Source organism: Haemorhous mexicanus, chromosome 1 (assembly GCF_027477595.1).
Source record: "Haemorhous mexicanus isolate bHaeMex1 chromosome 1, bHaeMex1.pri, whole genome shotgun sequence".
Classification (NCBI taxonomy): Eukaryota; Metazoa; Chordata; class Aves; order Passeriformes; family Fringillidae; genus Haemorhous; species Haemorhous mexicanus.
The window spans coordinates 144,521,085-144,546,007 of record NC_082341.1 but is presented as its reverse complement, the minus strand read 5'-3'; the positions used below and the strand labels follow the sequence as shown (position 1 = coordinate 144,546,007).

Below are 24,923 nucleotides of genomic sequence, written 5' to 3'. Positions count from 1 at the left end.
TTCTCTTGACAACACTATTAGCTAAATATCTTTTCTCTTTCTTCAGTATATATTGGCATGAAATCTTTTCCCCGAGGTTTCTGAGTTATATTAGAGAAAAAGGATGGGGTAATAGCTGCAGAAGGTTTTCTCCTACTTTGGTCAAATCTGACACACTTTCCTGCTACCTGCACCACCACACTGCCTGCAGATTAACAGTTTTCTTTAAGCCTCCATCTCAAAGTGTTCTCAGTTCAGATCATCAGCTCTTACAATTTGAAGAGAGAGATTCATTTCTAAGGGACAGCTATAATAGCATGGTAGAATGCCAGATTGTTGCCTTCTTGCTACTAATATGTTTGCTTTCAGAGCAAATCAATCTTTTTAAGATTCCTCTTCCCCTTAGTTTGACATAAATCTCTTAGTGACGAGTCTCTGTGTGTTCTCTAAATGCAACATGTGGTGAACTCTAAGTCCCAAGGCTGAAGCCACAGTCTTCCCACTGTTTGTTGCTTGGGCTCAATAAACATCACGCTGATATATTGAGATGACTCAGTGAGGCAGTGCTCACCTGCCAGCACCAACTCACTGGCTGGGACTTGTGAATTTTTCCAGATATCAGACAGGCTGGAAGAGCAAAGCCATTTATAGACCTGGTGATTATAATGATGCATGAGAACAAAAATAGATTTACAACAATAATAACATCCAGGACAGCAATACAAATAGTGGGGATAGAAACCAGAGAAAGATAAATACCTGTCTGGAAACATGACTACTAGTGAATCAATAAGTTGATGTTCTAGCCAAAGCACATCACTGCAGATTGAAAGCAACATAGTGTTGGTAACCTTCAGTCTGCCCAGTGCAAGTTGTCCTTTTTCTCCAGTCTTATGTACTATTACAAGTTGCAGTGAACCATTTCTGTTAACTAGAGGACTGTTTCTACATCATTTTAACTAATGACTATTAAAATAAATTAGTTGTATTCCCGTAACAAGGAATGGAGTACTTAACACCTGTAATACTCAACACTTCAGATTTGTTAGTGAAAGAAGGAAACCTGATTTTTTTGTTTCTTTTCCTATAACAGTTTGTAAACTATACTATGAATAATGAATACTTTAAGGCACTTAACTTTCAAAAAATAGTTTCAGGTTGTGTCCCTTCTCTGTTATAGCATGTAGTCACAAACGTGGTTCTTTTAAACACTGCTGAGAACAACTTTGTTGTAGCACGGACAAGTGTTTATTACAGGGTTTACTGCCTTGTCCCATGATTCTATGCTCTTCAAATGCACGTCTTAACTAATTCCCAAAGGCAAAGTGGCAACATTGTAAAACACTTGTGAAAACATTCAAACTGCAGTTTAAACCTTGTTAAAGCGGAGTTCTTCTTTGGAAAGTGACACTGAAAATGGCAGTGTGGGATCCTGTATTTATTGTCTATGTGTGATTTCAGGATCTAACATGCTAAGTACAAGCATATAGTTCTCTCCTAACATCCACAGCCAGCTCTACAGAGATTAGATGGCTGAAAAGTTCATGTTCATGTATGGTTAAGGTGATGGTCTCCTTAGCAGCTGTCCCAACAGGCTGTCGTCGTTGAAACAGATACACCTTGTCCCCCTTCCATCTAGCTGAATTGAGGAGGATCTGTTTTCTTCTCATTAACCTCTGCCAGTTTTTTCACTGCTTAAGGATGAAAAATATCTTTTCAGAGAACAACAGTGAACAAAATATAACTCTGAACAAAAATTTACACAAAAGAGTTGTGTTGAAGAAGATCCCTCTTCTTAACAACAGCACAATTTTCAGCTGAAGAATTTCAACGGCTTTCCAATTTGTCTTCTGCTCTGGTTAATTGCATAAAATATTTCCATCTCTAGAAAATTCTGTTATGAACACTATTGTCCATACACATTAACCTGTTTAAATAGGCTTAGGAGCTATAGTTTTATTTCTTGAGAGAGTCAGCTGTTGGGCATTTATGGCTAGTACCAGCAATGAGAAGACATAGCCCCATCCAAAGCCCACTGAAATTCAGCTAACAGTGTTAATCAAACCCAGGGAGCTTGCTATGCAATTGGTGCTTTTCTTTCTGCTGTATCTGAGATGAAAGTGATCAGCCTCACCTCCCTCCTAGGATCCCCTGACATGACACTGGACCTGCTTCCAATCGGAAGAGACACATTGCCACGTCTAGCTCTTGGCCTTTGAGAGAATGAAAGTAGTTTAGTTTAAACTTCTATTTATGAACTTAATAACTTCTGCTGATGGAATTGCTGTAGCATTATAGTTGACACTTGAAGTTGGTCCCTGCTTGGAGAACACCATACTCACACAAAGCTATCCTAACATGCTCAAGGATGTCCATGTCAGAAACAATCCTTCCCACTGCCCCACAATGAAAATGTGGGAATGTACAGGTAAAATTCATCTATTGGCACTACTGTGCTTTTACCTGGGGGATACATTCATAAATACATTTAAGAATAAATGCCAAAGTAATAAAAAGTTGTGAAAAAATTAGAGGAACATTTGCATTCATCCATCCAAGTGGTGACTACTACCCATCAAATACCAGCAATGCTCCCTCAGGTGGTAGGCTTTCTGTGCCAGTTTTCACACAACTTCTCACAGAGAATTTACTACTAGTTCAAGTGTCTTGAATTTTTATCATCCTGACAAGTGTAACCAGAATCTGTTTCAATCTTAGGTTATGTTTGATGCATGTTCAAATGGCTATAGATTTGTAAGAAGGCACGTGTGAGACTGTCCTTGAAGATGATGGTTTCCAGACAGTGTAGCTGAATTTTTATGAAACAATATGCAGGCTTTTTCCACCTAATTCTTGCCAATCCTTGTGACTCAAAGGGGAGAAACTGCACAGCCCAGTGCCAACAGGGGCCCCAGTTTCAAATGCTCAAGAGCTGGCATATCCAGAGCTGAGGTTTTGGTCTGGCCTGTGAAAAGGGAGAAAAAACCATCTGTGAAACCTGGAGGAATATCAGGTTTGGCTTCTTCCCCAGGATCCCACAGGCTCCCATAATCCTTTATAGCTATCTGCAGGTTGGGAAAATAAATCCTTTCTCTGCACTTTCCTCTGCTCCACACCTGGCACACACAGGTTCCCCGGGGCTTCCATGGAGCCCTCGGAGCATTCCCGGGAAGCATGAACAGCAGGGTTTGATCCTTATGGCTTCAGAAAAATGCCCTACTCTAACCTAAACTGGAGAGAAGGAAGAACAGCGCCCTGAGTGGGACTTGTCCTGCGGGCAGGAGCATGCTGAAGACACGTTTGTCGCTGGAAAATCACAGCAAGAGCCCCGCGCCGCCGCTCGCCCGGGCCTCTCCCGGGCCAAGCCCCTCGGGCCGGTGCAGGCCGGAGGCGCCTCGGCGAGAGGCGAGCGCCGTCCCTCGCATTCCTGCCTCAGCAGGGAAGGGGAGCGAACGGGGACCCTCCTTCGCCTCAGCTTCCCCGCCCTGGCCTTCCCTTCCAGCCTGCCCCGCTGCTGGAAGCCCCCGGGGAGCCGAGCCAAGGGACCGGAGCCTCTCCTCCGACCCTGGTGCAGAGCGGAGCGGAGCGCAGGGCGGCACAGCCAGACAGCCAGACAGGGAGCAATTAAACCCTCCCCTGGCCAGCCCCCGACACTCCCTCCTGCGTTTTCCAGTCTGTGGTTACGGCGCTCAAAGGGTTCCATTAAGTCACCAAGTTTTACAGGTTCCTTAAAAAAAAAAAAAAAAAAGGAAAAGAAAAAAAAAAAAGGAGGGGGTGGGGGGTGGGGGGAGGTGAAGGGGAGTGCGCGAGAGAAAAGTTTGGTCATGGCAGGGAATGTGTGATCAAAGCTGAGCCCAGGCTTCCTGTTACACCGGGACTATATATATATCGTGTCTTTAATGTTGGGAATGTAAGCAGCTGCTGGAGCCTGGCGCTGACTCTCTGCCTGATTCCCAGCGCGCTGAGGTTTCTTCCACCGACCACAATGAACAAGTTCCTGTGCTGCACGCTTGTGGTGAGTCCCTTCGCAGAGGTAGATAGGCTCTGGGATGCATTGCAGCTTCAGACATCAGGCTGGAGAGACACAGCTTTTCTTCTGGGCTTTTGTTTTGGGTTTGGGGTTTTTGGGGGGGGTTGTTTGTTTGTTTGTGGGTTGCTTTGTTTCTCTCAGTTTTCTTGGTAAACCTTTTGTTTCATCGCTCCAAACTTTCCTGGTGAGTTTGGAATGTGATGGACGCGTTCAGCTCCAGGGAGACAGCAGGGATTTTCATCCCATTCTCAAGGTAGTGGCATGATTTGCTTTTATTTTGCCTTTCTTTTCATGACTTCCTCTCTCCTTTTGAAGGCCTCATCATACTGGTCTGAAGCAAAACCCTGTATCAAGTAATGCATTTAGAAACTGTAGGCTGGAATGTTTGTTTCTGATTTACAAAAGCTCCATCCCTGCCTGCCTCTAATCTCTGCTGCAGTGGCACTCTCAGGTACTGGGTTGGCTTTCTTACCCAGGAAAACCACTGTGAACTCCACAGAAAAACCCCACAAGTGTGTGGTTCTTGTCTTGGCTTAGAAAATTCAGCTTCATATGCAAGGTGATAAATTAGTAGCTGTGTCAGTAGCTATTACAGAAGAAGTTGGGTTATTAAATCTGGTATAAGTCCCTGCTTTAATAAGTTTTTGTTTACTTGGTGATTTAGTAAGATACTTCCAAATGCAAATTAAGAGATGTTAGCAGTGCAGTAAATCTTTCAAAATGTTATTTAATCCATTTAGTCATATGAAATTGTATATGAGTTCCGTTTAATTAAAACCTGCCTACAGACAGATCCTGTGTAACATCTATTTGGAGGCTCTTCATCTTTTGCAAAAGCAAACTTTAAAAGAAAAACATTAAAAAATAATATTCAGAGCAGTCTCCTGCCAGCTCAGTAACTTGCTTCTGGGTTGTTTTGGTGAGCACAACGGCATTAATGTTGTGGCAGAGCATTAGAACTGAGATGCATTTATTCTGAAAGCTTTTTATAAATGCAACGAGATTTCCAGGATTTCATGAGTAATGCGTGTTTATTACTCTCTGTACAACTTTCTGAAAGAGCTTTTTGAGAAGGAAACCCAAAGTAATTAATGGTGCACGGGAAGTAAAATTTGTCAGGCTTGTGGTTGGCAGATTGAAACGCAGGACAACTTTTTTATTCCATGTCTGATGTTGTGCCTGCTTTGTCAATATAAAATCACAGGAAGTTAATCTGGGAATTTCAGCAATATCTGGTTATCAACCTGGCTTCTTATCTGTGGCTGTCATAAAATAATTACATCAGGATTTTGATTTTGATTAAATGCAATGTGCTTGTTCATGTTCTCCCACAAAGTAATAGCATTTGGTGAATTTCAGCATAATCCTCTGGCAGATGAGTCTTGGAGCAGAAATACATCAGTGGCAGTACATAGCAGAGAGATCATCATTCAACTGCATTATTATTGTTATTATTATTATTATTACATTTATTTTAAATTATTGTGAGATGTAAGTAAAATTAGTGAAGTGTAAGTACTGTCAGATGTGCTAGAGCTCAGAAAAGTAGCTTTAGTATCTGTTTTCAGGAGGTACAACAACTCTTGTTGGAGGTACAACTATAGATCAAAGTTCTGTGTGTCTGGCTCACATACCTCTTAACCTAGTTTGGGGACATTGTATCTAAAAAGACTTTTGGGGCATGATGCACTTTCAGGCTTGGCCTCTTTGCTAAGGTTTCAGAAAGGTTATACCTGATGTGGTGGTGCACTCATGGTTGTGTTGCTTGCTTGGAACACTAAAGCTGCTTACAAACATTATGAAATTGGACTGAATGGAAAGAAATTTCCCAGAGCTGAATCTCATTACTTGTCACATAACTATCTTGACCCTTATACTTGAACTTTCTCTATTTTGGATCTCTGGGCACATGTGACATTCTTTTTCTGGCCTGCCTGTTGGGTTTGCTGTGTGTAGGCAGCAGTGGCTTTGCAGCCTGTGAGGGTAGGAGTTATCTTTCTGTCTGACTTTCTTTCTGTCTGCATGTCTGCATCTTGGTTAAAAATAAAACACTAAGGTTACCAGAAGAATTTTAAAAAAATATTGTCACAATTGAAGTAACACCCACTGTTCAAATCTCATGGAAAACCTAATTTTGTTCCTTCTGTAAAAACACCTGTTTGCACATGGTATTGGACATACATCCTCTAGCTAGCAGTCAGCTGTTAGTAATTCTGTCAGTGCAAAGGCAGACTGTAGTTACAGTGGGAACATCCCAGGTTTGGGTTAGCTCTAAATCTTGCTGTCACTCTGGTGAATAATGTTCCAAAATGTAAGACAAATATTTTGGAGAGTTATCTGCTTAGTTTTCCCTGCTTTCTCCCTCTACAGGTTTAAAGGCAAATGTAACTCATATAAATGAAGACTTTCAATTTAGCACTTCTGATAAGATGTAAATCTGCTCTTCATCTGAATTTAATTTTCATACCACTGAAAATGAAACAGTAGTTTAGACCCCTAAATTGCTTCTGAATGACAACTAATGGTGCCTCAAAAAGGTCTCTACAAGACTTGACTTTTTGACATACTGCTTTACTGGCAGAGAAATGAAGACAGTGTTTCATAGCCTCAGTTTTGAATAGAGGTCACTCAGGAGAGTCACCGGTAGAACTCCTCATGTAAAAGAGGAGTCTCCACTTCATAAAGCGTCTTCCAAACAAAAATAGGTCCTGTTATGTCCAAAGTGAGTTGATTACAATGAAGCAGTTGGTAGAATGGTAGAAGAGTTTTATAAGCTGAACTCCAACCAGTGAAGATGACTCCATGTCAGATTTCATTGTGTACCTAGCACTTGGCTGTGGTCTGCAGAAAGGTCCTTTGTCAGGGCGGTGCTCCCATGAGTCTGCAGCAACTCACAGGTCAGGTCAGCAGTGCTGCAGAGCTGCTGGCCCAAACCAAAGAGGTTAAATCTGGTGATTGCATAGGCCTCCAGAACAGCAAGATGAGGTGGATGAGAGCTAGATGGGAGTAATTTCTCCCAGGATGGCAAGTATTTTTCAATAGGTGGATGTGGATCTGATCCAGCATGGCATTTTCACATACTGGATCTGAGATACAAGCTATTGATGAGGAGGACCTTGATAATATCATCCAGTGCTATATTTTGCCAGTAGGATTTCTCTGGGCCTGTGCATGATTTCAGTGAGGAATTTTGCCTAAGGGCTGAGGATATGTGAAAGCTTCCTGCCTTTGCTTTGTCCAAATATTTTGTATAGAAGGCAAAGTAGGAGAGTTGTGAGGTTTTACTTTGAACCCTATGCAAACACTGGGAGCAATCTGACAGATGTCTTGAATGATTATTTATCACACAAGAAAATATGCTTTAGAATACTTGTGGAATGCAAAACAGAAACAGATTTATCTTTCTCAGCAAATTAAACATTCTCCTTTGGTCTACAACCCAAAACCACAAAGCCAAGCTATATAATAATATTTTCATATGCTGAAAAGCCACTCTCTCTTCTACCACAAAGGACTGATTTAAAGGGATAATGCTTGAAGGATTTTTACTTCATCTGCTTTGTCTTCTAGTTCATTTTAATTCAACAAGAGAAATCAAGCAGCTCTTTGCCTTACATTTAAAGATGAAAGAAAAGGGCGTGTTTTTTTTTTTTGCCCAAGATCTGAAATGAAGTTTTACAATCACATTATTTCTCTTTCAAAAGCGTCTTCTAAGGAATCAAACAAATGGGCTGCACAGGCCTTTTATGTGTATGCTGACATAAGGATGGTATGGAGAAATATAGCTTCAGGCCTAATGTGCTGAGTGACACAGTGAAAGAATTGCTGTCTAACCTTGGGTAATTCATCTTGAATAAGTTCTCAGCATTTGCTTGCATCACACTGACTTACACTAGACTTATATTTCAGTATTTACAGTTCATCCCAATTCCTCACAGTGAGACAGCCATCCTGAGAGGTGCCCAGAATTTCCCCCAGGGACATGGAGGAAGATTGAGTTCTTCAGTCTTTTTAGCAGTGAGCCTATGACACTAGAACTCCATTTCACCCAATAGGTTGTTAAATGTAGTTAATTATATTAGGTTTTGTTCTAGGTGTTTTTTGCTTTTTTTTTTTTTTTTTTTTTTTTGCTGTAGCAATTTTGTTATTGGTAGCATTTCATACTCATAGAACAAAACAACCCCTAACCTTTAGGGTTTTTTAAAAATTGAGCCTTGCATTTTACTAACCCTAGGAAAACTGTTTACAAATGAATCACACTAACAATTAATTTGTCAGGATGAAAAAGATACTGAGCATTATTTTCTTCCCTTAGTGCTAGCATATAAAGAATTGGCTGAGGGTTTAAAACTGAAAGAAACTGCCTGGATCTCTTCAGTCCATTTGCCATCTCTTTTAGGAAACAAAATGTCATATTTGCTTTCAGAAAGGCATTGAGAGCTATATTTAGGATACATGGGTTTCTTACACCTGCTTCTCAGTGAAAGGCTGTTCCCAATCTTCCTCTGACAAGAGAATCCCCTTTTCATTTGCCAGTATTATCCTTTAATGGAAAAAGTTCTTCTCTCAGAGTTCACTGTCTATCTGTATTGAATCCATAGCTTCTCTTGTGACTTGCCAAGCTATTGAAAAAGTCCAGATCCTCTCCAAGAAGGAGCCCTCCATTTCCTTCTAAACTTTCTCTGTACCGCTTCCTAGTGAATTATCCTTTCCTAAAAAAGGATGAACAGAACTTTACATAATGACAAATCCATTAATGATTCTGAATAACAAATCTATTAATTTGGTTGTGTGCAGCACTGATGGATGCTAGCTTTGGTTTCAGAAGGGTTATAGGGTGAACACACTCATTGTCCCTACTTCTGATTCCAGTAGACTGAAGCTGGACTTGCAATTTCTCCCTTCTTTCAAATTAGCACATGACACCTTTTCCAGAAAGAGTAAAACAGGCCAGGCATGTTTATGGAAGAAATCTTGCTTTCTATGAAGCTTTTGGGGAGACCACTGTTCAGAACTAGTAAGTTCAGATCATGGCACTTTCCTGTGCTCAAATAGTGCTTAGTGAATAGAAAACATTCCGGTGCTTAGTATATAGATCATCTTTCAATATGGGCATTCAGATCAAGCAGAGGTTTTGTGTAGCTATGAAACTGCTATCAAGTTGGTCATAGCATAGTTTAGGAGAGGAAATGTCAGGAAAGACATAACATGCATTTAAATGTCATTTTAATTTGTCTTAGGAACATGCTTTTGAAGGGCCTATCCTGATCATCTTTATTTACTGTATTTTAGTTTCCATATCAGAGTAGCCCTTGGGTACACAAAATGGATTTAGCAAAGTAAACTGAACTGATGAAAGCAAATCTAGAGATGGACCCCAGAGACACACCAGATGCACTGTAACCACTAATGTGTGCTTGTCCATGAGAGCAGATTGAAGTTAGTCCAAAATATCCCCTCAGAATAATACATAATGTGGATGTCAGGTGCTTGGCACCATCTGTTTTGCTCTGCAAATCTGCTGTAACAGGTGATGCAAATTCCTAATGTAAGCACAAACTCAGTGTGTGTTAGGCCAGGAGAAAGGACAATTTAGTGATGTTCCCCTCCAGCTTATTCTGTGAACTGGGGGACAAAAGAGTCTTTTCATTCTGTTTGTGCCAAGTTGCTGCAGTAAAAATAGTAAAAATTATATTTCATTATCTTCCACCATTACTACTGAATTTTTGCAAAACATCTGAAAAATAGATTGACTTTACTTTGGCACTTGATGTAGGCCTAAAGATAACTTCTGATTTTCAGGTTGCATATCAATATTCAGAATACTTAGTTGTGCTATGTGTGTTTGGACTGCATAGAAAACAATCTTGCAGATCTTTTTTTTCTTAAGTATTATCAAGTAACCTACAGTAGTCTTATGAAGTGTGGTATTGGGGATTGAGGTCTATAAATGTACTTAGCAACATTCTGATGGCTATATTTGGTCTAAAAAAAAAATCCAGAAAAAATGCCTTAAAAAGACCCATATGCTGTCTATGCTGTGGTTGATATCTGATGCATAGAAGAGATGGAAGAAAAAGAACGAGCAATATCACTATTTTTGTGAATTCAATTTTTGATTTGGGATTTCTTGATCAAAAGGTGATGTTGATGTTTAATAGTCCTTTATTGTTTTCATCCATTACTATGTCAGGTAACATCTTGAACTCGACTGTTTGCAATCTCCTATGGCAGTGAGTTGCACAGCTGCCTGTGCCAAAAGGCCCATAGTAGTCAAACAGTAGTAATGGTGATCTAGCTCTGTGTTGAAAATGATGTATAAAATGCTCTGGTAAAAATCTGAGATATTCATTGCATATCTTTAGTTTGAAGGATCTTTTTGTCATAATATTTTACTAAATAAAATAGTTAGTTCCTGCATACATGTGGCTCAGCCACTGATCAATGGATTACTGCAGCTACGTAATGTGTGTTCCTGGGAAAAAGGGAAAACAAGTGTGATGTGCTTTTCTTTTAAAAGCAAAAAGAAAAAAAATCAAATGGGAAGACTGATTGTTCTTTTAGTGATGCTGATTTTTTTAATCCTATTATTATGGGGTTTGGTTATGCTCATTGAGATTAATAATATTCTAGTTGCCATTATTAGTTTATAGTTATTGGTTCTTCCAAGGACAAAACTCAGTATGTCTCACACACATATGGTTCAAGTATTGTTTTGCTCAATTTTTAAAGTCAATTCCTCTCAAATTGTGTTGAAATGTTTTCAATTTTTATTGGCTTGTTTCCCACAGCCGTAAGTTCTTCAGGGAGCAGATGCCTCCATTTTTCCCTACAAACCCTATGCTTTCATACCCTGATTATTGAATTCTAATTAATTTTAATGCTGAATCATCCCCTGCAGCAAAACTCTTTATTTGCCTCATACATGGTTTCCAGTGTAAATAGTTGAGTAAGGAAAATAGATAAAATCTTGTTATTCTTGCACCTACATGTTGCAGAGTAGAGTTAACAGTTATGAAATGATTCACCTACCTGTTCATTACGTGAAAATGTGTCACCACGGGTAGAGGCACAACCCAGAGGAGCAGATTCTACTGCAGTGACAGCTCTGGATTTGTGGGGAGCTGTGCACTGCAGAGCAGGAATACTGATGTTTCTGCTCAAGGACTGCTGCTCATATGACTGATTGCTGTCCCTAATAATTTTCACAGTGTCAGATTTTCACCCCTGTTGGGAATCGTCTTGGGTTTCCACAGATATCTGTGTGAAGTGTGGGTTGATGCTTATCTTTGTAGTGCCTGTGCCACATGTTGTAGTCAGATATGTTCTGTGAAGGGAATGTTTGTGTCCATGCAAGTCTTGGACTCTGGGATGCTGTATTATCGATTACTGAACTAAAACCACAGAAGAAAACTTCGCCGTTCACATCAACAATTAATGAGATAACCAGGACTTCCTTATTACTAGAGTCATAGCTGTAGGTTTACCAAGGGTGGGGGCATTTTTCCTCAATGTAAAACCACTCACTATTAAAAAATGTGCTGCACCCTCTTTGTTAAATAGATCATATAAAACAAATCCAGTCATTTAAAGAAAATGGGGTTGCTAATCAAACTTCAAAAACTAATAAGGAATTTCTCACGGTGAAAGGTATTGTCCATTGAGACCACAAGAAAAGTGAGATCTCCACCACTAGAAATCGGATAACTTATCAGTCAAGGGTACTATTAGTCAAGGGTAGCTACATGAGTCTGTAGGGAATATCCAAACTCTTTGCATTTCATTCCTCAGCCCAAGTATAGCTGTATGAAAAGTGGATTCATAGATGTGCAACAGGAGAATGCATTTAAGAGTACTTGCTTAAGCAATGAGTTCCTAAGTTAAGCATCTCGTATCACTTGTTGATTACTGTGAATTGTGTTAATGCAGACAAAGTTTTAAATTGTCATTTCCAAACTTAATAAGACTATGGCTTTAGAAGTGCCATGATGTGGCAAAAGTGAGGCCCTTAAATGAAGCATCTCAAGAACATACAGACTTGGGAAAAAAAAAAAGTTAGTTCGACTTATATTTTGGGGACATTTGGAAAAGAGGAAATACATTTTTGAAATTGAATTGGCAACTCTGTGTTAGCTGACAAGGATTAAATTTGCAATAAAGACAACTCAGATCTATAATTTTATTGGATACACTGAAAAATGTCTTAAGTCAGATCCAGTTTACTTCATCTTTATAAAATAATGTATAAGTTTTGGAAGAGCAGTGGCACATGCAGCCATGCATACAGTGCTGGGACAGAGCTGGGTTATCAGTGAGGAGAGTGAGCTGTTGGCAGACCCTGTGGGGATCAGTATGGTTCTCAAGAGTTATTTTTGTGGTAGACTGACAGAATCACAGAACAAAATTTTCAATTATAAGACCAGAACAAAATGATTTGGAGGTTGTCTCTGCAGCAAGGCAGGCTGTCTCAGATCACCAGATCCCCAGTCAAACCAGCAAAGTTGAGTGTTGAAGGAAGCAGGAGGACTCTAGCTGTCATGGCATGTGCTGGTACTGAACCAGCTTTTCACAACAGCTGTGAGCATGCGGTTGTAGGTAGGAAATGAAAGCATTGGCCTAGTCTCTTCCAGCTCATGCAGTTGAGTCCTTAATGTGTTCTTCATACCCCACATCATTCTTTACCTTTGTCTCAAGCCGTGTCTTCTCCTTTGATGTAGTTACCACATTACATCCCAAATGCTTCTGCATATCAGTGCAAAATTGAATGGAAGGCATTAAAAAGTAACCTCTATTGTTCTAGCCATTAATTTCTGTAAAAAATAGTGTAAGAGAAATAGTGTAAGGAATGACCTTCAAGGGTATCTGTGGTGCTGGTGCACTACACTGGTCATATTCATATGCTCAGGCAAAATTTCTTTTGCATCTAAAGTAGTCAATGCTTAAGAATACAAAGGTGCATAATCCCCACCTTTGCTGTGCATTGGACAAATTCTCGGTTGCCAGGCAGTAAAAGGTCATTGCCCAGTGATATTAAAAGAGTGTAAATCAGAGAAGAATAGTATCTACATCTATGGAAGGAATCACTTAGGTGGGGAAGATTTGCTAGATGAGATCCTAAAACTTTCCCATTCTAAGATAGACATGGGAGAGTCTGGAAGCTTGCCGGTATCTCAGAAATTTCTAGTGCAAATATTTGTTTGAAAATGAGTGACATGAGTAGACTCTTAAATTCATAGAAGTGCAGGTTTCCTTGTGATCACGGTGCTCCCCGGAACTAAAAGGAAGTGATGTTTTATTTTCCTCTTGCTAGCTCTTGGACATTTCTGTCAAGTGGACCTTCCAGGATGACTCTCCCCCCAAGTATCTCCATTACGACCCAGGGACATCTCGCCAGCTGCTGTGTGACCAGTGTCCTCCCGGGAGCTACGTGAAGCGGCACTGCAGCGCCAGCAGCCCGACGCAGTGCGCTCCGTGCCCGGCTCAGTACTACGCCGACGAGTGGAACAGCAATGAGGAGTGCCAGTACTGCAGCACCGTCTGCAAGGAGCTGCAGTTCGTCAGGCAGGAGTGCTCCAGCACGCAGAACCGCGTCTGCGAGTGCGTCCCGGGCAGGTACCTGGAGCTCGAGTTCTGCTTGAGGCACACGGAGTGTCCGCCCGGCTCCGGGGTTGCCCAGGCAGGTGGGTCCCGCTCCTCCATAGGCACAGACGTAATCAGAGCTCTGCAGCACGTCCACGACTTGTGGCAGTTACAAGACTAGGACAGAGGCTTGTCCAGACTAAATTGCAGGACAGTAAATTGTAAAGCCAATTGAACTTGTTCTAATCTGCATCATTTGGACTGTAGCCAAAGGAAGGTTCTCAGTGGAATACCCTGCTCCTGCTGTAATATATAACTTAATGGCAGTAGCAAATGTAGCAAATTGCACTCTAATGAGAAACATGATGGATTGCCTCTTTTAAAGGAACATTATCTGGAATGTAGTATTTGTGTGTGTGATAAATAATAATGGTTTTCATTTTGAAATCTGCTGTTTCAAGCAACTGTATATCTTGACAAACACCAGGAGCGCTACATGTTTGACACCAAGTATATAATTATAACAACATTAATATAGCTCTAGTGTCACTGCAATATGTGGTAATAATTAATTATCAGCATCCTAAGTGGAATTTTCCTTTCTTAGGGAAACTGTTACTATTATCAAGCAAACAACCATTTCTTTGTCAAGCAGGCTGGCATAGTGCTGAAAGTCTGGTGGGAATATAGAGCAGAGCAGCACTTTTCAGTGGAGTGTATTCTTCATTTAAGACAACATAAGTTGTTAAACCAATAATTTGTTCTTCCCTCAAAACCAAATACATCATTAATTATTTGGCAAATGCTGTGGCCCAGTTTAGCTGCAGTATTTAACACAACCTGAAAGAATTGTAAACTGTCATTGTACCAGAGCTTGATAACTGCCTGGAGAAGAGCACTAAGGAAGGAAATGCAGAAAATCAAAGTGTCTCAGACACCTGCTGGCAGAATGATTTCCCTAGGAATGATGTACCTGCAGTGAGAAACACTAGGGCTGACCTGTGCATTTTAGTGCTGAGCTGAATGACAGGCTGGGAGTCCTTTCTGGGTTATGAACCTCTCAGTGGAGAGCAACTGTGGCAGAAGGAGAAATGTCACTGCTGTAGCTGTTCACTAGTCCTTGAGTAATTGGTTGATGAAGCTTTACCCTGATGCCCTTCCACTGTTAAGCATTTCCACCTGGCAGTTACCACATCTCCATATTGTAAACCTTCATTAACCTAAACTATTATACCCAGGGGTTTGGGTTAATGAGGTTCCACTGTATCTCAGCAGTAAGTCAAAAGGGACCAGAAACAAAATCCTCAGAAAGACTTTGGGAGGTGAAAGTATAAATTGTCTGAGAAACCAGCATGCTGCACCCCTCTGAGCACAGTGAAATATGGCAAATTTCAATCCCTCAGATCAGAATTAAGCAAACTTTTAAAGAAGATAAAATGTTGAATTTTGTAACATCTTGAAAAGTTAGTTTCCAAAAGACCATCAGATTGAACCAGCTAAACCCAAGCAGACCTCAAAAAAGGAATGAAAACATTGTAAAAATAATTGCATCCCCCTGTGTCAATACCGCTTTTTAAGGTGAGGCGACTAAGAGTTTAATAAGCATGTACTGCTTATTTGTAAGTAATAAGTAAGTAACTGTGTTACTGCTTTTTGCCATATGATAGCCTTGAACTTTGTAATGATGCACATTCAAGTGAAAGAAAACCTAAGAACAGAAAAATATGATTCCACTCCCACAAAGGGAGATGGTGTGGTCCAGTGCCTCATTGAAGGCTTAAAGCATTAGAAATCCGTTTCCCTGGTGCCCATTGCTCAAGATTACACTGGGATATCACCTTCCTTTGTAGCCCCTTTTTGTGAGTGAAGATTAAGGCTTTGTTTCTTTCTGCCGCGGCCAGCTCTGTATGAGGCAGGGTTTATAGCAGCATTGTAGTGGGAAAGCAGCGCTGCTGCGAGGCAGCTCTGTCTCCCCGGTGGCGGCTGCCGTTTCCCTGGGAAGAATGGGGGATTCCAGGAGGGTTGGAGGGAGTGCCAGAAGGGCAGGCAGACAGCGGCAATTCGTGCCCTTAACAAGAGCGGCGAAATAAACAGTGAAGAAGCTGGCAGAGCAGGTGACTTTATGCTCGGTCCTGAGAACACTGATGGATTACGCGGTATATTCCTCCTTTGTGCAGCAAAGATTATGCAGCAAACTCTGAGCAGAGCGACGCACCATTTGCAGGAAGACTTCCGCTTCCTTGCTGCCAGAACACAAGAGCAGCCTGTCTGCGGCAGGGAAAGTTGCTGAAATGCAGCTGTCTCAGGCCAGCTAATCGCTGCCCGCGCGGTGCAGGTGCTGCCCGCAGCTGTGTCCAGCCCAGAGCTGCGGGCAGCGCTCAGTGCGCAGGGGCAGTGCTGGGGCTGCAGAAAGCACCGGCTTTGGGAGGGGGCTGGCACATACAGGGTCCCTGCCAACTATAGACTCCTTCGTTTTCACTCGTTGTCTGATGAAGTGCTACGTCAGGTTGTCTGCAAGCACTCTTCTTGATTTCACAGCTGATTGAAAACTTGAGATGCGTAGTCTTTTTCTCTAAGAATTTCCCAAAATAAAGAAAAGATTACTAAAAAGCTGACAGGGAAATAAACATCCACATGTAAATACTTAAAAAATACACTAGATGGAGGCATTTTCTTATTCAAATATAGTTTCCAATTTTTAAAAATAATTTTTAAGCATGTGCTTAAGTTCATGTTCAATAATGCAGTATTAGATACCAGACTTCAGGCACTTGTTAAATGTTGGATGAATAAGGATGAATTAGGAGTGAGTATACAGCAGTTATTGGTGCTGTTACTTTCCTGCCACTGGTGGTTAGACTGCATAGTTTCAGATTTCATGGATTCATTTTCTTACTCTTTGTAAATGTGCTAGAACCATATGTTGTCACTTTGTTGTTGAACCATATATTTAATTCTGTAAATAAAGTAAGTAGTAGTAGAAGTAAAACTATGCATTATAAATCACCAAGCAGAACATGTATGTCTATTAAATATTTTTTTTAATATTGGACACCGCTTTTTTGCTTTTAATAATGCTTTTTTCAGGCCCCAAAACGAATTACAAAATTGTTGTCTTTAGCTGATATTGAGTTGGATTGTATTTTTATCTAGAACTGAAGTAACCCATTCAAGTAAGGTTCTGGGCAGTTATTGCAGAGTGAAATTCAGAACATATTTTTTTCCCACTTATTTACTTTACAGAATATTTGTATAGTTGAAGGATGAAGATCAGACATAGTGTAATGTCTGAAAAGACTTGAGTAATCAAGGTTTTAAAGATTTTACTTTACTAAATTACTGATTTAATCAGTAATCACTGCTTTTAAACTTGGTAACAAGCATATTTAAGAGTACTATTTACTGTACTATATCAGCAGGAACATCCTTCTCCTATGGCATCTTCTGTCTCTTTTTCTTCCAAAGTGATTCCTTAATAGATCACAAACATGAAAAGCAGAAGCATGACAGTTTCGAGAGGAATGTTTTTTGCTTCCTGTTTTCTTTTTAATTTTTTTTTTTCCCCACAGCTGAGGTCATATGTAATTGGATGCATTGTTTTCCTGTTTCCACAGGTACCCCTGAGAGTGACACTGTATGTGAGAGATGTCCAGAGGGATTTTTCTCAAATGAAACCTCCTCCAAAGCAGCCTGTCTGAAGCACACAAACTGTAGTGCCCTGGGTTTCAAAATAGCTTTGAAAGGAAATGAGTTTCGTGACAACATCTGTCAGGAAAACACAGATACGACACCTCAAAAATGTGGAATAGGTGCGTATCATATTAAAGAAGAGTGCTCTGAAAATGTACCTTTAGTTATATTAAAATTATTTTCCAAAATCCGGGATAAAAATACCTAGCTTGTTAGCTGTTTGCCCGCTTTGGTGATGGCCATAGCAGAATTTTAATTATTGCAGCTCAGACCAAAAAGAACTCAAGCACAAAGAGAAACAGCACTACAAAGACAACTTCTTAGTCTGTTTTTAAAATACTTTTTCTTATCATTCTTGCTGCTAGGTTGTTGTTGTTTTTTGCTCTTTTTTTTTTTCTGAGACGGTTAAGGTAAGAGATCAGAACAATTGATATCTTCTCTTTCTCATTTCAGATGTAACCCTGTGTGAGGAGGCTATGTTCAGGTTTGCTGTTCCTACTCATGTCACACCAAACTGGCTGAACATACTAGCAGACAGCTTGCCTGGGACAAAGGTTAGCACAGAAAATATTGAAAGGATTAAACAAAGGCACAGCCCTCAAGAGCAGACCTTCCATCTTTTGAAACTATGGAAGCAGCAAAACAAAGAACAGGATATGGTCAAGAAGATTATCCAAGGTATTTTATTGTGATAGCATATGCATTATAAAAACCCTTCTGAATGGCACTTAAAAAATTGCTTGGCTCAAATACCCCCTGGGGATGTGTTGTGCTTGGAGAAGGGCCTGCAAGCCTTCACTGAGATACATCGATGAAGTAAGCATAGAGAAGTTGAAATGAAGCAGGAACAGAATTCCACTTCTCCAGATCAGTCAAGAACTTAATTATTCCCAGACTTGTTGCCCACTTTGGAGCATGTGTTGTGCCATGACTAAGGTCCCCTTTTGAGAACTGCACAACATACAAAGAATTTTGATCAAGTGAGCAAAGTGTTTCCCACTGTAATATCTGAGCAACTGAGGTTAGAGGGAGCTGGTTCCCTGCAGCTGAGAGTGCAATTTGTCTTCTATAAAGCAGAGGTTGATATTTTGGACTGGGACATTTATCCACAGGGTGGGGGCACATGGGAGTGAGGAATACATAGACACGCTTTCCCTTCTTTTTCCCTTCTGGTACCTCTTTGTCATGCTGATTCATTTGTTCATTTGATTCGGCTTTGTTTGTGCTGAATCTACCAAGACACGTTTCAAAGATGAAATAGTGCTGCAGTATTAATAATAAGGTTTTTTACAGCAGTAAGGCCAACTCTTTTCATGTAAACCACCATCAAAAACCACCACATTCAAATGCCAATGACATTTTGTCCACTCATCAGAATAAATTTGAAAAATGCTGCAGAAATGTTTTTTTTACCCCTCTGCTATTTAGTATATATGCTTATGTCAGTCTATTAAGTGTCTAGAGTACTTCAAAATTGCTATTTTAACAAAGTTTGCCTAGGTATTTCTGAAGAGAATGAGCTAAATTTTCATTCACTAGAAGCAAATACTAGGAGTCCTATCACATACACAAAACATTTTACAGGATAGATGGGCCCAAGTAAGCAAAGATGAGAGAATTATTTGAAGCAAAGAGATTTGGAAAGCAAATTCAGCTTGAAAGTTTGGAAGGTTTTTTGAAGGCCACAGGAAAGTGGTAATGTGCTGTACTTACCTCTCTTCTCTTTCTGCTTTCTATAGATATCGATCTTTGCGAAAACAGTGTCTTAAAGCATGTTGGCCACCTGAACCTCACCTTTGAACATCTCAACACGCTGATGGCAAGCTTGCCAGGCAAGAAAGTGGGAAAAGAAGATGTTGAGCGCACAATGAAACTATGTCAACCCACAGAGCAAGTTCTGAAGCTTCTCAATCTGTGGAGAATAAAGAATGGTGACCAAGACACCATTAAAGGTTTAATGTATGGACTGAAGCACTTGAAAATGTACCACTTTCCAAAACGAACCATCCAAAGCCTGAAGAAGGTGATAAAGTTTCTTCACAGATTTACAATGTATAGATTATACCAGAAACTCTTTTTAGAAATGGTAGGGAACCAACTTAAATCTGTGAAAGTAAGATGTGTCTAACTCAAGATATGTTTCTTTCTCCACTGACTATTCTTTCCCTAATTACTGCCAGCAGTAATTAAACTGGAACGTTATTTCGCTACATTTTGATTTACTATTTATAGAAATGCCTGACTGGAATAGTTCTAAGTCTCCTGCAGTGGTTTTGAAGGGTTTTTTGCTGTTTTTTTTTTTCTTTAATAAAAATCACTTTTGTAAAAGCTATTAACCCGATGGTAACACTAAGGGCCTGATTCTGCATTTTTGCACATTCAGAGTTGAAAAGTCCCACTATAGTCACTAGATGAGAAAGGAATTCCAGACCAAGCTCTACTCCAGTATTTGCTATTTATATTCTTCAAGGAATAAACATTTTTGTTGTACATATTTATTAAGTTAAATGGATATGAGACTGAATTTTAGGAAGAGAATTGGAAAGCACACTGTATATTTTCTAGTTAAACAAATATGATTCCATATATTTTTCTGGCAAAATTTTGTAGCATGCCATAAGAGTTATTAATTTCTTTACATTTTGTATTTAAAAAATGTATTATTGCTTAGTATTATTTGTATAAGTTGTGGTATCTTTTGGCAAGGATGTTTTAATTTATCCAATGATTTTAACTCAAATACGGTGAAAATATAGCTCAAGTGACCTGAATATTTAAATATTCTGTGAGGAAGTGAATGTACCATATTTAAGAAGCTGGATTTTTATATAGAATTTCATAATCTTATTTTATAAAGCAATTAAATTTTTCAGTTTAGTTTTTGACTGGTGTTTTACTCTTGATTCTAAACTAGGAACTAATTACAAAGACAGACTATGTGGATTTTGCACTTTATCTTGGGCTTGGGTCTCTGCTAGTAGTCTAGTAGTTAATGTGTGAACCAAGTAAATATTGATTAGCACTGGATTTTCATAGTCACTGCAAAGGTGTAGAAGAAGCTACAAAAGTCTTAATGGTTCCAGTCTAAAAGGCCCAGGTGGTTGTTATACAACCAATTACAGCTCCATAGACACATTTGGCCCAGCACCGCTCTTGGCCCAGTGATGTTCTTGGAGAGTTCACAACCTCTGCCCTAACCACAGCTTGTAATTTCATGGAGGAAAGATGATGCATGGGCCTGACAGGCTTGGAAAGCCTCACATATTGCCACTGTGTTTAAAGGGAGTACAGAGAGGTCATATAAAAAAATTGTCATTTACCATTTCCCTCTGCTACAGAATGAGGCACCTACAAAGCCCTGAGCCCCATAAAAGCAGAACAGAGAATGGACGAGTGTCATTATCAAAAGCTCACAATTTTAAGGATCAGTGGTCATTCACAATACAAGACAAAGGCTTTGATGACTTCAGAGAAAGACTGTTCTCATGGGTTTTTTTCTTTAAACCATGTGAACAGAGCTTGAATAGTCAACATATTATTTTCCATTGTGTATGGAAAGGAAATCCATAAGCATTTAGCCTTGTATGACAAATACTCTTCTATTATAGATATGAGGATCTTAAGCAAAGAATGAGAAAGAGATTTCTGGTTGATAGGATAGGTGTTCATCAGAATTTCTCTCCACATAGCAAATACAAATGGGATACACTGATTTAAAATACTTGGGATTCATTTTTCACTGAATTCTCACATCACTTTTTTATCAAAAGGAATAAACTCCCTTTTAAATTTCACATACTATTGCATCTCATTTATTGGTGTAACTGAGAAATGGTGCTGAACATGAAAAAATTCCTAGTTTTGTGTTGATTCATTTGGGATAATTTACATACTTGCACAACAGAAAGTGGTTTTTTATGTAATTAAAAGATTATAGCAACAGACTCTCAAATTTGCAAAACAGATACCAGATGTTTCCATGACTCTGACAGGTGTGGAGGTTTGGGGTGTTCTAGGTGTTAAAGTGAGAATAATGATCCTACTGGCAACAAAATTAAGATCACACACAACTTGTAAACAATATCATCTTAATCCTTTCTACATATACAACAATTTTGAAATTGATAGTAGAGTTCCAGTATCAAGTAGCACTATAATTTAAAAATTTATTACAGAGATAAAGCCCTCTAGAGAAAAGCACGGTTGCTTCTTAGTACATGAGTTTTATTTTATACATCTATACTTCCATTTTTCAAGTAGTTATATGTAACTCTCATTGTAAACAATGCAGTGTTTGTGGTTCCTCAGGAATGGCAATAGTGAAGAAGGTGCTTGGAGCCAGAGCCTACAGTTTAAGCTGTAACTACCATGTGAACATGCTATGCTTCACTACAGGGGAGTATGGCCCAGACTGGATTTCCTGGGAAAATTTAACATTGAACTATAACCTGTGCCTTCAAAATAGAATTTTTTCCCCCTAAACACAAAGTTACACATGCTTAATTAATTATACCTCTAAAAGCTGATTCAGTTAATCAGTTGCCCATGCTCAGGTAGACACTTCTCAGCGAGTTTGTGCCTCATTTATGAATTCAGCTTCACTCAGCTGAAATGACTTGAACACATCCTGAGCAGGAGACATTTAAACTGTATTCCTTCCCCAAAGAGCCTCCAGCCCAAAATAGCCAAGACAAACAAAAGCAAGACCCAGGATAATGAGGGAGAGGGTGAGGCAAACAGAAAGTGGGAGGAAAGCTTGGAAAAAATGTGGGTTTGGGGGTGGTAGCTTGTTTTATAAGGAAGGCTGCAGGAGGAAGGTGTGCAATGGGCATCAGGTAGGAGAGGGGTCCCTGTGTCCCTGGCTTGGAGGAAATGCTGCTGTGGGGAGGAAAATGTGAGGTATGAGGGCTGGGGACAAACAACCAGAGCTGGGCCTTGGGGGTGACTTGAAGAGGGATTTTGTGCTCAGGGTGCGCTGACCTGCCAGGATTACAGTGCCTGCTCTCCTCCCAGCCTGGCTGCTGACCAGGCTCAGGAAGCAAATGTTTTGCCATCCTCTGGCCAGAGGTGAGGCCGGCCTTGCCTTGGGATGGAAAAGAGTAGAGGAATAAGGAAGCAAGAGAAGTGTGCTGTCTCTGCTGCGCCAGACAGGAGCAGGGATTGTCCTGTCCTGTCCTGTCCTGTCCTGTCCTGTCTGCCTCCCCTTCACTCAGAGAAAGGAAGCAGTTTTGGGAATATTTGAGGGAGACCGTGAGATGGGCTTTAAGGCAGGTTCTTTAGCTGTCATTTCCAGCTCTGCTCTCAAAGCATGGAAACAACCCTGGGCTATCAAAAAATACCATAGGTTTAAAGCACAGCCTTATGATTCCAAAATCTTTAACAACCCTGCTTTTTAAATGGTTTTTATATGCACTTGTCCTCCATCAAGGCAGTATTTTAAGTCCCAGAAAATGCTTTGGAGTATGGGGGAAATTAACGAAGAAACTAGACACTAAGTTCTGCAATAATATTTTTTTAAGCTCTGCACATCACCAAGCACACTAGACCCTGACCTGGTCCCTGACCATGGCCCAGGAATGCTCTTAGGGTAAAAATCACTAGTATAGTCTGCTATAGAATTAATGTTTTTAAAGCCAGGTATTGGATAGCTTTTTAAAAGTGTAGAGAACTGAATAATGGCATTTGAAAGTGGTGGCTGGGAATGGGCACAACACCGAAACCGAACACCACACACAGACTCACACACACCTTACACCAGGAACACCACTTATCCCTTCAGCACCCTGAGACACCCACCCTGCCTGTCCTGATATGGGTCAGACACCTCAAGGCAGAGGTGTCTGGTTTGTTCATGAATCGCCTTCAAAGTGCCCAAACTGTCAACCTTAAAGTAATTTAAAACCATGGCTCAGAAATAAGCAAATATTTATAGAAAAAGGTACCAGTAATTTCTGCAGACTATCGGAAACTATTCAATTTTGGACAAATGTCAAACATGGGAAAGGCCCACCCTTCAAAATATTTCTTTGTTGAAATAACATGGAGAAACAAAAATTGGACAAAAATAACTGAAAACAAAAAGTTTTTCATTTTTCTTCCTTTACCTTAGATGACGAAGCAATATTGGCAATAAGCTCAGTAGTGAGGACACAAAAAATATGTACAAAGCTGAGACTGTGGTCACTGTGCAACTACTCCCAGAAGAGTTCAAGGACAAATCTGTGGGAAAGGATTATAAGAATGGATGCAGAATTGCAATCAATTGAATAATTCTATTTTTATATTAGACTTTTGAACTGAACAAAACTTGAGACAAAATAAAGCAGATGAACACAATGTGAACGTAATTTATTCCACTGATCATCATCTTCATCCCTTGTATTTATGGCAAGTTTGCGTAGGATTCTTCTGTTTGTCTTTTTGCATTTAAAAAAAGTTCTTTCATACTACCAGGCTATTTTTTTAAAATCATCCTGACCTTTAGTACCTAGGAGGTTATTTAAAAGGAACCACATGATGAAAGTCTGTGGCTTTGGCAATATTTCTTCTATGAAGAAGACAGGGTGTGGTTCAATAATGGTGAAGACAGAACTTTCTGGAGAATATTTTTCTCCTTTATTTCTTTATCTAAGAAGGAAAGTCTTCATTCTCTTTTAAATAAATGAATACATTTTCTGGCAAGTAGGATATATATCGTTCTGGATACTCAGAACTTCGTCAGCAGACAAAACAAAATTTCTGTCTATTGACTGTATCGATGGTTTGGTATTTGGGGCGTACTACAGCTCTGTCTATGGCACTTTAGATGAGTGAAATGACACATCCTAAAGGATGATTAATTCCATTTAATACAATGGAAATTCAGTGTCAGTACGAGGTAGATCAGGTCTTTGCATTCTTTGAAGGGGAGACTGAGACATCAAAGACCAAGGTGCTTAAACACCAGCAGTTTTGCAGAGGCCTCTTTCTCCTGGCTACAGTTAGGGAAGACTAACATAGGCTCACATTTTTCGGAAGGGTGTCCACACTTGGGAGATGTGTCAATGCTCAAAGTAGGGTGTGTTTTTTGGATTGCAGCAAAACAAACTGAGAGTGGCTGGCAGGCTGGTGGAGCCATGGGGAAACTGGGCTATTCCAGTCTCGGGAGCTAGAGAGAAGTAGTTTGGTTTGACGCCACGTGGGTTGGGACCCAACACAGGGATACAAGGAGCGGGAAGTTACTGTAGAAGTGTTTTTGAAAGTCTGAGAAAACTGACATGTTGAAACCTCAAGAAGACAGAGGAATGATGCAGAAAAATTTTGCACTTTGTGCCTCAAAACCAGACTTTGTCTCTTGAAACAAACACAAAAGCCAAGTACTCAGAAAATAAGAGATTTCTTTGGCAGTTATTGACAAAGACCCCACAGCAGTATTAGGGTGATGTTATGTGGACAGAGGATGCTCACAGGCAAACAATGGCAGCATCAAAGCAGTTCAATACCCAGCTGTAGAACTGATGACCCACTGATGCTCCCAGGCTCTCTTTGTACCCTCCATGGACTTGACAATTTAAACGCAGCACAAGGGAATTCAGTCTCACCAAAGAAGCTGCTGCAAAGGTCTGTGTGCTGAAATTGGGTCCCTGCCTTCCCACCCCATCACTGT

At 40.1% G+C, this 24,923-nt stretch overlaps 1 protein-coding gene across 19 annotated transcripts in view; it reads left to right on the top strand.

Annotated features, from left to right (window-relative positions):
• The window catches only part of TNFRSF11B (TNF receptor superfamily member 11b), a 93,546-nt gene extending 73,391 nt beyond the window's left edge, over window positions 1–20,155 (top strand). For 17 of the 19 annotated variants that reach the window (XM_059865858.1, XM_059865863.1, XM_059865841.1 and 14 more), the window contains 4 exons: window positions 13,320–13,689; window positions 17,203–17,397; window positions 17,732–17,956; window positions 19,018–20,155. In XM_059865858.1, the coding sequence (XP_059721841.1) occupies window positions 13,320–13,689; window positions 17,203–17,397; window positions 17,732–17,956; window positions 19,018–19,406 (1,179 nt within the window). In that variant the 3' untranslated portion in view covers window positions 19,407–20,155. Of the gene's footprint in view, window positions 1–3,757; window positions 3,995–13,319; window positions 13,690–17,202; window positions 17,398–17,731; window positions 17,957–19,017 lie in introns of those variants that run through there. The other 2 variants (XM_059865882.1, XR_009489158.1) reach the window with 2 other exon arrangements.
• Window positions 20,156–24,923: the final 4,768 nt, after the last annotated feature.